This window comes from Phyllostomus hastatus, unplaced genomic scaffold (genome assembly GCF_019186645.2).
Source record: "Phyllostomus hastatus isolate PE091 unplaced genomic scaffold, TTU_PhHast_1.1 phas_scaffold_317, whole genome shotgun sequence".
NCBI classification, from domain to species: Eukaryota; Metazoa; Chordata; class Mammalia; order Chiroptera; family Phyllostomidae; genus Phyllostomus; species Phyllostomus hastatus.
Genome location: NW_025334023.1, coordinates 10659235 through 10673458, shown reverse-complemented (window position 1 = coordinate 10673458; position 14224 = coordinate 10659235). Strand labels below are relative to the sequence as shown.

Here is a 14224-nt window from a genome sequence, read left to right as displayed (position 1 = left end):
TTAAGTCTATTGTAAATAAATGAGTAACGAGTAAAACTGTAAGCTGTTCTAAAAACCTTTTAACTTGAGGAGTTTCATTATAGCAATAAAAGAGTTTTGGGATTTCTCTCCAATCAGGTATATTTTGTACAGACAGGAAAGTCTTGAAAGTACGCACATGTATTTGCTCATTTGACCATCTATCCATCCACTTACTTATCCATCCTGTCATAGTAGATGCTTTGTTCCAAGCCTGTGTTAGGTAAAACACCTTTGCTCCCTAGTAACTCATTACCATCTATCTCACACATTTTATCTGTGGGAACTTCTTCAGTACCCACTAATCATTATGCAGAACTAATCCTTCCCCTGTAATTCTGCAGCCTTTGTTACTCAGTTAGCCCTTGTTCAGACGGTCCGCTGCGCACCAGAGACCTTGTTGGGAAGGCAGGGAGTACAAAGTTAAGTAAGAAACAGTCCTCACCCTTAAAGAACTCAGTCTAGCAAGGAGGCACTCCGGTGAACCAATGATTGGAGTAGGTTATTGTGAGGGTGAGACAGCAGAGGTGTGAGGAGTGGTGGAAAGAGAGAGAGGAAGATGAGCGGTGTAGCCCCATGCTGGGGGCCACAGTGGCCAGAAAGCCCATGGCTATGGTACTGAGCACAGGACTGACTGGCAGGAGACTAACACCAGGAGACGTTTTCTCCTGCTGGTGCCTCGTAAAAGGACATCTCATGTTTTATATTATGGTTAGTTAATATTGTGTCTCACCTCCTTGTAGACTGTGAACTCTTTGAGGTCAGGGATTGTGTTTTATATCCCTGTGCTTGGTACAGTGCTCTGCATATATTAATGAGACATAAATGCTGAAAAGGAGCAAATGAATTGCAGAGAGAAGGGTGAGGCTGAGTTGAATGATAAAGGCAATGGAATATGGATATCCTTGAGACTCAACGATAAGGCTAGACATAGGTAGCTTCCTATGAGAAAGCATCTTGGCAGGGCAATAGTCACCTTTTAAAGAAAATATTTCAGTGGCTTTAATTCTCAAAGCCATTTTCAAGATGTGCCCGTCCTAAAAACATACTGATTTCTAATGACTGACAGTATTAAATCCCTTCACAAGTGCTTTTAGAGGCTCAATGTGGCGTTAAAACAATAGTCTGTTAAAAAACAAAACAAAACTATAGTCTGTTGTTCTAAGGTCCTGGAAGAGGGGAACCATACCCCTACATTTGGGGCAGAGCAGAGAAATAACTTTTGTCTGGGCACCTGCATGGTCACCTGCAGCATCCACAGACTCTCGTGTGCACCGTTGAAGAGCAGCTGCAACTTCTTGACATTCATTGGTGGCAGGGACGACCTACCCGCCACTCATCAGTTTCCTCAGCTAAACTGGTGTGAGCAGAGGGTGACCCCAGCTGACTCATCCTGTCTGGATGCCAATACCCATTTAAATCAGTCTCCCGGAGCGAACACAGCACAGCGACCTGAAATGCATGCCTACTTGCCAATGAATGAGAAGGCCTGGAGCCCGGGTCCCAGCTTTGTGAGGAACCATTATGTGATGGAGCTCCCTGTTCATGGGGGGCAGGCCTAAACTTGCCTAACCCACTGGACTGCTGTAGGGTTTAGTCAGATTGTCAATAAACACCTAAACAGCCTACTATGTGCCGGACACTTTATTTGGTGTAGGGGAAACTGAGTAGAATGGATGCTGACTTTCCCTTCATGAAGCTTTCCATTGAGTGAGGAAGACAGCCATTAAACAAATGATTACAACTAAATAAGTGATTCAGATGTGTCAGGTGCTAGGAGGGAGAATTACAGGGTGGGCCACAGGAGAGGATATGTGGGGATGGGGTGGGGTGGGGTGGGGAACCTGGCCCAATCTGAGGGAACCTTCTCTGAGGAAATGATGTTCTGCTGATGGGGGTGAATGCATTTTGTGATGTGTGAAATTTATGCAATTAGAGGGGAAGATTATTATTGTTGTTATTTCTCAAGGCCTTCAGATTTGTTCTGCACTGAGCAGTCTCTCTGGAGAACAGTTCTCGCCCAGTATCTTCTACTCGGGGCAGGGAAATTCAGGGAGAAGTCAAAGTGTTTTGCCTTTTTCTTTGTAATTAGGACCATCAGTTATCAAGTCATGGAACTGGTAGATGACTTCAGAAAATGTGAACTTTCAGCAGGCTTACGTGTTTGCTAACCTTTTCTTATAAAGAAACCACTGAAGCCTAAAGAGACTAAGTGGCTCGCTCAAGGTCACAGAGCAGAAGTGGTGGAAGAAAGTCACTACTTTCATCTGCCGTGGCATTGTTCCTGTTTTCATGAACAAAGATAGCACCTCAGTATATTCATTTGAATTTTGAACTGGTAAAGGTGGTGAGGTTGGATTTTCTCCCCCCCCCCGCCCCCCATTGCTGACTGAAATACCAGCAGTCACAGAATGACAGCTTGCCCTGTGTCCTGACTGTCATGATACGGCATCGTGGTGACGAGAGCTGACTCGGGGACTATTTTGCCTGGCTGAACTGGTGCTGGGACATGCTTGCTGTTAGATGCTGAACAACTTAATTAATGTCTCTGTGCCTCATGTGAGAATCGGATACAGTAAAAGTACCCACCTCATAGCTATTGTCAGGATTGAGAGTTCTTATAAGTCAAGTGCTTAGAATAGAGATCGACACATAATAAATGCTCAAAGGCACAGGCAACAGTGTGGTGTTAGCAGGAGGGAAGAGGGTGGGGGTAGGTGGAGGTGGGCAAAGGGGGGGATGGGATAGAAAGAGACTTTGGGGTGGTGGGCGCACAGTGCCTTGTGCAGATGATGTTTGTTGAGTTGTGCACTTGAAACCTGGATGGTTTTGTGAACCAGTGTCACCCCAATAAATTCAATAAAAGAAAAGAAAAAAAAGAGTAAAGGGGAAACTCTTAAATAATCTGACAAAGGAAAAAAAAAAACCCCAAAGCAATGCCTGGCCCTAATTAGACACACACAACAGATTTTTAAAAAACTACAAGTGCTTTTTTATTAGGGCAGAAAATAACTATGACATTATTTGGGTGAAGGTGTTTCCACTTCTGAACTAAAGTAAAGCACTGCTTTCTTTCTTTGCTGCTCCCCAACCTGATCCTTCTCGTGTGCCTTACAGCTTCAGATCTGGGACACCGCAGGTCAAGAGAGGTTTCGGTCCATCACTCAGAGCTATTACCGAAGCGCCAATGCCTTGATCCTCACCTATGACATCACCTGTGAGGAATCCTTCCGCTGCCTTCCCGAGTGGCTGCGGGAAATAGAACAATATGCCAGCAACAAGGTCATCACTGTGCTAGTTGGTAAGTAAGGACTAGTGAGGAGAGAAGTCAACTTGGGGGCATCAGAGAATTTATAATCTCATAAAGCTTGTGCCTTGGCACTTTTCAAGAATGTAGTCTACAGCTGTATAGTTCAAGCAGTCAACATTCAACTCTGCAATCGAAGAGGAAATGAAATAGGTCCTATCCCACGGTGATGGTTTGGAAGAGTAAAGTAGGAAACATTGCTGATTGAGGTTTCTGTCCACGGAGGCTCCAGGGAAGAAGGCCGACCGCCACGGAGTCCTGTGGCTGCCCAACATTCTTTTAAACCTGACTACGAGATCATGAAGCTGGCGGTCTAGGGGTAAAATATATCTCTTAAGTTGATAAGGAATTCATCAGTGAAGCGATTGTTTTTTTGCCTAAAAAATGGACTTAGGCTAAGTTTTTCCCTTCTTACATTTATGCTGACTTGAGAAATTCTAATTTTCAGAAAGAATCTACTAAGGGAAATTCTGTAGTTTGTGTCATTTTGTAGGAAGGTAGAACCTGTTTCGTGTGGGGGAAAAGCAGAATACAGCCTGTGATTTTCTGTGGTGACAAATACACCCACTGAGAATGGAATTGCAGTGAGATACCAGATCATTAAAAATCCCACTAGTGGTGATGGGAAAATGTTAATAATATATGATGTTTGAAATGTTTTCTCCTAAGAAGGAACATTACTTATATTTTAGCAAGACATGATTTGAAAATCTGGGTAGACAGCCTCACAGAATTCCCAGGCCAGGTGGGAAAATGTTGCCAAGTACCTGGCTGGCATAGCTCAGTGGATTGAGCGCGGGCTGGGAACCAAAGTGTCCCAGGTTCGATTCCCAGCCAGGGTACATTCCTGGGTTGCAGGCCATAACCCCCAGCAACCGCACATTGATATCTCTCTCTCTCTCTCTCTCTTTCTCCCCCACTCCCTCCCTTCCCTCCCTAAAAATAAATAAATAAAAATATTAAAAAAAAAAAAGAAAATGTTGCCAAGTAACATGGTTGACATCACCTTTGTCGGATTTCACACAAAATGGAGGTAGAAATTTTTTTAAAGATAAAATAAATCGTGAATTATTCATGCTGATACTTCCATCTATAATTTAGAACTTTAGAACTTTTACTTAACCTCATTAAAAGTTTTTTTAAGATTTTATTTATTTTCAGAAGGCAGGGAAGGGAGGGATAAAGAGAGGGAGAGAAACATCAATGTGTGGTTGCCTCCCAGATGGCCCCAACTGGGAACCTGGTCCACAACCCAGGTGTGTGCCCTGACTGGGAATTGAACTGGTGACCTTTTCACTTTGCAGGCCGCTGCCAGTCCCCTGAGCGACACCAGCCAGGGCTTAACCTCATTGATCTTATATCTGTAGTTCCTTTTCCTCGTGCCAAAAATCCCTGTCCCAATGACACCTACATAAGTACTCATTTGCCTTATCCCCAAAAAACGTTCATAGCAGCCTCAGAATAACAATGTCAGGACTGCCACTGACAAGATGAGTACTGCAGCAATTCAAGATTTTCTCCCTTCAACTCTTTTCGTTCTTGGGTATACAAGTATATGTCTGGGGATGCATAGCTCAGTTACCGTCTCCTCAACTCACGTGGAGCCGTTACTCCGTGTGGTTATGCCACTTCATGATAAACAGGTCCATTTGTTTAATTTGCTTCAATTTTAGGAATTGCTTTTAAACTTTAATTTCATATTATATAATTATAATTAATTATATAATTATGTAAAACATTTAGATTCTGAAGTCAAATCTATAAAGTAAGGTATATTTAGAGAGGTCTAGTTTCTATTCCTCCCTATCCCTTAACCTTATTCGTTTAGTGGGTAACCATTATCTTTAGGATTTTGGTTTATTTTCCCATTAAAAAATAAGCAAATAAACTGTGTGTATATTTTTAACCTTGTCCTTAGACAGTTGTGAATTATACACACTTCCTTCTACTTTGCTTTATTTACTTAACAATACATCCTAGTGTCTCACTTCCTGGCAGCATATAGAGATATTTTTTATTGCTTTTTGCAGTGGCAGATAACTCCAAATAACAATCAGTGTATGATGGTGTATTTAGCCAGGGACCGACTGATGGACATTTGGGCTGTTTCCAGTTCTGTGCCATTACAGATGGCACTGGTATTTAAAGATAAACGTTCCAGTAATTACACTCCCATTTGCTTGGCTTTACTTGACCATTGCCTGGTTTGACTATAGATATGGAATTGGATTTTGATGTTTGCAAGCCTACAAAAAGCCAAATGATGATTCCTTCTGTGATTTTACCCCTGTTTAGGCAACAAGATTGATTTGGCTGAAAGGAGAGAGGTCTCCCAGCAGAGAGCTGAAGAATTCTCAGAAGCCCAGGACATGTATTATCTGGAGACCTCAGCCAAGGAATCTGATAATGTGGAGAAACTCTTCCTTGACTTAGCATGCCGTCTCATCAGTGAAGCCAGGCAGAACACCCTTGTGAACAATGTATCTTCTCCTTTACCTGGAGAAGGGAAAAGCATCAGTTATTTGACTTGTTGTAACTTCAACTAAAGGCTGAGGCACGGAGAAGCAAAAGGAATCAGCAGCTGCCCCAATGGGCCACAGATTGCTGGGGAGACCTGGAGGTGACAGTGGCTCCTGTTCTCGGACCTTCTGACTCCTGAGTTTACAAAGCATGGCAGGCCAAGGGCCTGGGCCACAGGCCGGCATTAGCAGAACATATAATGGTTTCATCCTTTTGCAGTCTGGAGGCAGAGCAAGGAAAAGATTGCACTGGGCACTCCATGACCTGCAGAGCATGTTGCTTTTGTTTTTTTAAAAAGCAAGCAAAAGCGCATTCCTGAACACAGTCCGGAGAAACCCCTCCTGCCCGTCAGTGGGTGCATGTGGGGGCTGTTCTTTTTAGGGCTTTTGGGGGCCTTGGTTTTCTTATCCACCAGATAACCAAAACTGGGAAGGCCAAGTACTGTCTCCGTGGTGCGTGTTAATGACCCCATGGAGATTTTGAAAAGTGTTATTTCTCTTGTCCACAGGCACTTTCAAGACCTTTGGGATGTAAAAAAATGAAATGAAACCTTTACCCATGACCAACAGTTAACCATTATTGTTTTAATAATATATACAAGCTCCACAACTCCTTTTGGTGCTAATGATTCTGCTATTTCACAGACCAAATGTCTTAGTACATTTATGTCCTTAAATGTATTTCATAGAAATAAAAAAAATAAGGGAAGTCCATGAATCAGCACTCTTTTTCAAAGTCTCATCATACCTTTTCTAGGGTGGATTTACTGGAAAAGAGAATACTTCCTTTTACGTTCCCCTCTAAATCTTAACCATTGTTTCATCTTTCCTGTCCTTTAAGTAAGTGAAAAAAAAAATGAAAAAATAGTGGTAGATAATATTCTAATATAAAAGATTAGCTCTAAGACATTACAAGTGGGTTTGAGAAAACAGATCGGATCTGACCAAAATACTGTGGATGCCTGGACTGCAGTGGAGAGTTTCAAGCAGAGCACAGCCCTGGGCGCAGCCGTGTCTGCTCTCCGGCACTATTGATCTTGGACAGACCAAGGCCTAGGATTTTGTAGGTTTTTAGTATAAGTGAAAATAGCAACAGATGCAAATTCTCACAAACCATTTTTGTATCTTCAATGATAACCTTAGAAAATATCTGCTCGTGGAGGCAGGTTCAATCGTCATTTGTCACCTCTTTTGTGTTGTAGTGTTACCTTCGGACATGCATTCTTTCCTGTTTCTTTTTTCCTCTCTTTCTTTCCTGGCCTCTCCCTTCTTTTCTGCTTCCCTCCCTCCCTCTTCCTGACTGCCCCCTTTCCTTATATGCATGTGTTACTGCACACCTCCAGTTCAGATGGAGGTGTATATGCCTTTACTTAGCCAATTTTAAACCAGGACTCAAAAATGGAAGACATGCTGCTGAATATGTGTTATTTCTTCAGTGCCATAATTTGATACCATCCAATTTGTTTACTGATATTAATGCAAATTGGAAAAATAAACCTGAATGTGGTCAATGCTCTCAGATGTTTATGTAGCTTGCTGCTTAGCATAATTGAGGGATGAGTAATGGAATAAGGATATAATATGTAATCCCGCTGTTTCTGTGGATGGAGGCAATCTCGGTCCTGATATGTTGATGTTTGAAAGCTAATTTTAAAGCAGTGAGTCCTGTAGAGATAAGGTATTGATAAAGCATTTCTAGCATTCTCTAGCAGGTTTCAGGGTGAGCCATCCTTGCACATGGGGACTATACATTATTCTTTAAGGGACTGATGCTTTTGGCTGGCCCCACTGTTTGTCCTGATCATATGAGTAAGAGAGAGCCCAGAAGTTGGAGTTGTTTTTTATTTTAGAACCTCTCTCTACAGAAAAGAAAAATCATTTTAATAAACACTAAGCAAAAGAATTTACAACTGTTGCCTTTTTTTCCCTCATCTTTCCCACTAAGACAGCAACTACAGGTATTCAGGTTACACAGGAAAACAAGTGGACCAAGTCGGGCAGAAGAACTCTTTTTAAACTGTGAGGAAATGTGCCTAAGTTTAGATTTATTATCTTTTAATTAGGGCAAAAATCCAATTACCCTCGTACATCATGACCCAACTTTGTCTGACAGCAGCAAGTGTGTTGAAAATCAAGTTGCTCTGTGAACTTGAAAATAGGACTTTTGTTAGATTGGACAAATGTATGTAAAATAACAGCTTTTAGAGTCACTCTTGCATTCTGAAATTCTTATTCCCTAAGGCTCACCCTCCTCTATCTGTCACTGGCTGCACTTATGAGGGGATCAGAAAGCTTTGCCCCTGGCCCCTTCCCTGGTACTCCGTCCAGCCTTTCTGTAACTTAGTCACCCACCGCGGCCCCTCGGCAGGACACAGGAGAATGTGGGCCTCCCCCCCACCCCTTAGTTGTGTGAATTCCAGATTAGGCTTTATGGACATTTGGTCACTGATGTAGCTCCAGTTTGAAAACAATCCCTGACAATATTGTAGGGGCTTAATAAGTATAGTCAAATAAATAAATTAGTGCCAAGAGGAATGGTTAAATAGAAATTGCTCAAAAAAACTCAGGCCAGGACCTAAACTTATTTCTTTGGCTACTAGTTCTTGTCATGGTAATATTTGCTAAGATGAGTCTTCTTAAATAAAAATGAATTCTCATTTAATGGTGAATGAAAAAGGAAGTAGCTTTCTCATAATTCAGTTTGGCTTAACCTGGGTCATAAGACTGTCAGACTCCATGTCTACTTGCATTTTTGGTGTGATCTTTCTTCTTTTATTAAAGTTACTAAATATATGACAATGTATCATATTCATGTCATGAATCTGGTTTGGGAAAATCTGTGAAATCATATACCTTGGTGATATTAATGATTTATTATGGCTTTGTGTAGACTGTATCCTGAAAGGATTTTGTGCTTTCTCCTTTACCTGTGCAAGGCTTTTTATTTCTTTATATGCCTTTATTAGACATATTGAATTATGTTAACATTTAATTTTGATTATACAGGGCCAATTATCCTTTCTGTGGATTACTTAAATTAGCCTATTAGCTTTTCCTGGACTTTCTTTTTCCCTTTTAGTCATTTTAAGTTCTGTCTCATTCCTGAGTAAAGTAGCAAGAAAACTAAAAGTGGAAGTCAAATGGATTGATTTAACAATGTGTCAGTTCCTGATTTAGGATTTGGTAAAAGCCACTGGCAATAAGATATTTGGATTAGGATTATTTATTTTAAGCAATTTAGACTTCTTGGAGGGTAGGGGGAGAATTTAATAGAAAACTGGACTCTTCTGTTCGTGAGTGCATGCCCTTGGAGGACAGTGATGACTTCCAGTGTTCGATCAATGATTTCCTTCATTTGCCCTTTTAGCTATCCCATAGTTCTTCCAGATTTAGCATCAGCTTTCAGATAATGAATTGTTCTGAATAAGCATCAGTTGTAAGTGATTTTGAATTGGTCTTCTAGGATTTGCCCTTTCTTTCATCTAGAATTTTTTTTTTTAACTGCAACTGGTTACTTACTTTCCTCATTCATGGCCCAGACAGACATGTTTAATGCAAGTATAATAATACTTTTAAGATTTAACCAGAACATCAAAAGTAGTAAAAAAAAAACATGCATATCACATCTTTCAGACATAAGCAGGATAGTTCACTAATTTTGGGATAAGAAATGGATATGTTTGCTTCTTTTCAGCTTTCATTTCTGTCACAGGAGCCTACTTGTGTTCGCAAGGAACACTGCTTTCCCTTACATCCTTCACATTGGGTGGAAAGCACACTGAGTTAAGAACTTGTCATCTCTTCAGACAACTATTAATATCATAATGTTAGACCCAGGGAGATGACATGTCATCTCCTTTCCTAAGTCCATAACACTGGAATGTTGTAAGCCATAGTTTGACATTAAAAACAAATTGAAGCATAAAAAAAAGATGGTTAAGGGATTTAAAGTTTAAGACATCTGAATATTTGAAGGATTTGGGGAGATACAACTTGGGGAGGAGAAATGCAATTAGTGTATTAGAGCAAGACTCTGTGGTTCAAAGGGGTGTGATGAGGCCTGTTAAACAGCGACCAGAGGGTTCACCATGATGGTGCTGCTTCAGCACTGGGCCCTGTCAAGCAGACGTTAGGTAAGAACTCAGCAAAGGTGACGTAGAGAGGATCCCAGAAGTGATCAGCCATCGGACCAGATGACCTATTAACTTAAAATTTTATGTTGCAGTGCTTTGCTCCTCATAACACATTCAATTAAATGTGTTGGCCTATACAGATAACAGTTTTAAAAAAAAAGGCTGCCAAAAGTGCACCCTACCCCCCAGGAGGGAGGTTGGTTACACGTTGTTAGGCCAGAGCCTACTTGCCCTTATGCCCTAGGCTAAACTCCTTTGTCAGTCCATTCATTCATGTCCTGTGGAAATCACAAACTTCAGTTAAAATTTTTTTTAAAGGTGGTGTTTTACTAGAAGTTACATGAAATCATGAAAATTGTGTATTTGTCACTTGCCAAAACTAGATCAGGCTCAGTTTGGTGGATAACTGGTGTTCTTCAGGATTTCAGGATAGGCCTTTTTATTAGAGCAGAATCTTCAGTTAAAGATCCCATAAATATATCAACGTGAGGTTGCACAGCTCCCATCAGAGATGGGTGGATAAATGGCCGGCATAAAGCAGTCCCCAAGATCTATTTTGGAAAAAAATACCATTTGGTTACGTGGTTTGATTCTCTTGGGAAAAAACCCAAAAACATGATCTGAAAATGATTTTAACAGAAAGGAGGCCAAATTGCTTCATGTAGAAAGTAACAAAACGCAGGTCTTTGAAAATCAGAGATAACTGTAAGCAACATTTGCCAATAAATTCCATGACCCAAATGATTCCACCTGCAAAATAACCTGCATCCTTCCCGGCTGCAAGGATTTCATTGGTCTTTATTAAAAAATCATTGGTCCTACATCACTAGAAACACTTGAGTTTGGGTGAGACTTCCTTTGATTCGTTTAGCTAAAAGCACAGAGCATGAAAGCTGTCCATCTCTTAGCTGACTTCCTGAAACACTAGTCAAAATTTTACTTTCCCACTGAGTTAAAGAGAAATTTTTGGAGATGTTTTATTTTAGTTCCTGATGGAACCCTTAGAGGGGTGTAATTCTGACCAGTAAGGGGGGATGTGGGGAGGCATACAGAGGGCAGAATATTAGGTGAGGTGCCTGGAGTCCTAGGACTGCTGTGGATTAGTGAACTTTATGCAAAGTACAATCTCTTACGTATCAGTTCCCTCACCTGTAGACTTACAATGCCTGTGAGGACTGTGAAAATTAGATAAAACTGAAAGCACGGTGCTTAGTAAACAGTAAGCACTCATATGTTAGTTCCTTTCTCTTTGATTAAGAGCAGACTTTGGCTGCTCTGATGAAAGTATAGATCCTTAGGAGAAAATGAAGAATCCTTTTTGATTTTGAAGAAAAGAGCTCCATTTCTGAAAGGGCCTTTGGGCACTGCTGTTACCCAAGACGTCATTTCTGTACATACTTCAGGAAAGGCATCCTCTGTCTCTCTTCCGATAGGCAATTCCAGGGTTGTAAACTCCTCATTAAGGAAACTTAACCTTATTACTGAAATACCTCGTAGTGCAATTTGAACCTTTCTTCTTGACTCTGTTCTTCATGGGAAGAAAACTGGGTTGATCCTATCTTCTTTTCAAGGGGTCATATTTGCCATTTATTATTGCCCTTTTTCCTCATTTTTAAAAACGACAGCCAGAAAAGCTCGTTAAGGTGGTAATTATTCCTTGAGGGAATGTCAGGATAGGTATTTATAATAAATTCTAAGCTTCTTATTGGTATGATTTAGATCATAATCTTATTGTTGGCTAACTCCTAAATTATGTATTTTTCTTTAACATAATTGATAGCAAAGTGTGCTTCTGAAGAATTATTCTGGTTGTAGAGCCCTACTTTCTTCCTGTTAGTAAAAATACAGTCATAATTCTAGTTATATCATCTGCTTTTAGAATTTAATTTCATAGATGACATTATTTGATAGATGTAATTACCTATGTTGAAATTTAGCTGGGATTCTTTCCCTGTTTATGTGTGCACTAAATTCTGAAATAACAATTGTAACACCAAATGTCAAATTAAGCAAAAATTCATGTACAGAATAACAAAAGATAAGAATCTGGTCTGTTAGGATAATTTGTAACTAGTTGATTGAATGCTGCATAGCTTTTGTTTAAGGTTAAGTTTTGCCTGGATTAAATAACAGTAGCAAGACTTGATAAACCCTCTGAAAAACAGCTGCTAAACATACTTTCTCAAATGTAATCTACAGGAATAAATAATCTCTTGTCCTATACAATTGCAGAATGCTAGTGGATCTTTCTTATAGGCTATTTGACAATGAATGCTAATTCATTTAAATAAAGTTTTAAACAACCCTCTTATCCCTTTAAGTTGTGTTGGGGCTCTCAAGTCCCTGCTACAGAACATTTCCAATGACTGAAACACCAGCTTCTAATTTCTGCTCCCTGCAGGGTCCGGTCCTCTAGACACACCAGATGGCCGGAGCTCCTTTGGCAATATGTAAGGGAGCTACGTCAATGCTAAGTGTGAGTGTGTGAGTAAAATTGCTGTTTTCAGCAGCAACCGCCTTTAAAAACCCCCAAATACTCAAAATTTCAGATAATAAAGGGTTAAGAACAGATTTTTTTTTATAATCTAAAGGGAAAAGTGCCCCATATATATTGCCACATACAGTTTAGTGCATGACTTTTAGTATAGAGATGAAAAATGCAAAATACGTCATTCTGGAAAGCTTCTCAGCAGCTAGTAAAAATATTTAAAGAAGCTGTTTTATGAAGATTTAGAGTCCTTGACTCCCCACCCCCGCCCATTCCCCATCTCTTCTCATTAAAACATAGACTTCAACTTAGTTTTAGTAAACATATTAGTCATCAAATCTTATGAACTCAATTCTTCATATTTGCTGTTGGTTTTAAGCATAGTCTCTCAGTAATATCTGAATACACCAGTGTATAAAATCTAACCTTCAGCTTTCCAAGACAATGCAAACATAACACTTGGCTCTAAATGTTAATCTGCAGATATATTAACAATATACTGTACATTGTCTTATGTGATCATGTATTCTTTCTTAATAAAAAGCCTGTTGGAAATATAAGCCCATAATGACCATTTTGTAGAAAGGTGATTATATGAAAACTTCAATCAGTGTTAAAAAGGAGGGATGAAGCTGCATCTCCCTCTAAAAAATTAACATATAATCCACACACCATATAATTCTGTGTATAGCATTTTTTGCTGTAGACATCTTTGTCAGAAAAACTTTTGCTATATAACTGTTCATCAGGCTATTTTGCTATTTAAAAAGAAAATATAATAACTTGTTTTTTGTTTGGTTTCATTTCTCCATTGACAAATCAATCAACCACTGTAAAAAAAGATAAAATAACTGGTTGATAGTTTGGTTAGTTTCATTTCTTCATTGACAAATCAACTACCTTAATGTTTTTAAGACAACACATTTAAGCTAATTGTCAGTTTGGTTTCATGTTCCCATTGACAAAATTCTCTGTTATTCCCATTTCAGTATTACATGTAAATCTCAGCTAGCTCTTATAATGGTCTACACAGTGATAAGTAAAGACAGTGAAAGTACTTAGAACCATACAGTTCACCCTTTTAAAGTGTACAGGTCAGTGTTATTTAGTATATTTACAGAGTTGTACAACCATTACCACTATCTGTTTCCAGAACCACCATCCCAAAAAGAAACTCCATACTCATTTGCAAGTTACTCTCCCTTCCTCCTCCCCCAGCATCCGACAAGCACTGCTTTACTTTCTGTCTCTACAGAGTTTGCCTGTCCTGGCATTTCACATAAATAGAATTATACAATATGTGGTCTTTTGTGGCTGACTTCTAAGTTTAGCATAATGTTTTCAAGTTTCATGCTGTAGCATGAATCAATACATTCTTTTTATGACTAAATAATGTTCCATTGTGTGTATGTATATACTACATTTTATTTGCCAGTTCATCAGGTGATGGGGATTTGGGTTGTTTCCACTTTTCAACCATTACAAATGATGCTGCTGTGTACACTGCTTACAATTTTTCTGTGGACATTGCATACATATATTTTCACATCTCTCTTAAAAGCAATTAGTCTTTAACATCAAGAATGTGTGTTCATTTAAGCAGAACATCTTAAACTCCTATTTAGGTACTTCTATTTAGGCAACTTATAATCTTAAATCAATTGTTCACTTAGGAGACCCCTAAATAACAGCTAACTCCCCAATATGTCTATAAGAATTTTTCTATGAGCCTATTACTTAGCTAGGATAATCAATTTCA

General features: G+C 39.6%; 1 protein-coding gene across 2 annotated transcripts in view; it reads left to right on the top strand.

Moving 5' to 3' along the window:
- RAB30 (RAB30, member RAS oncogene family) overlaps nt 1-8973 on the top strand; it is a 75565-nt gene extending 66592 nt beyond the window's left edge. For both annotated transcript variants that reach the window (XM_045817922.1, XM_045817923.1), the window contains 2 exons: nt 3136-3319; nt 5621-8973. In XM_045817922.1, the coding sequence (XP_045673878.1) occupies nt 3136-3319; nt 5621-5871 (435 nt within the window). In that variant the 3' untranslated portion in view covers nt 5872-8973. The remainder of the gene's footprint in view (nt 1-3135; nt 3320-5620) is intronic.
- Nucleotides 8974-14224: the final 5251 nt, after the last annotated feature.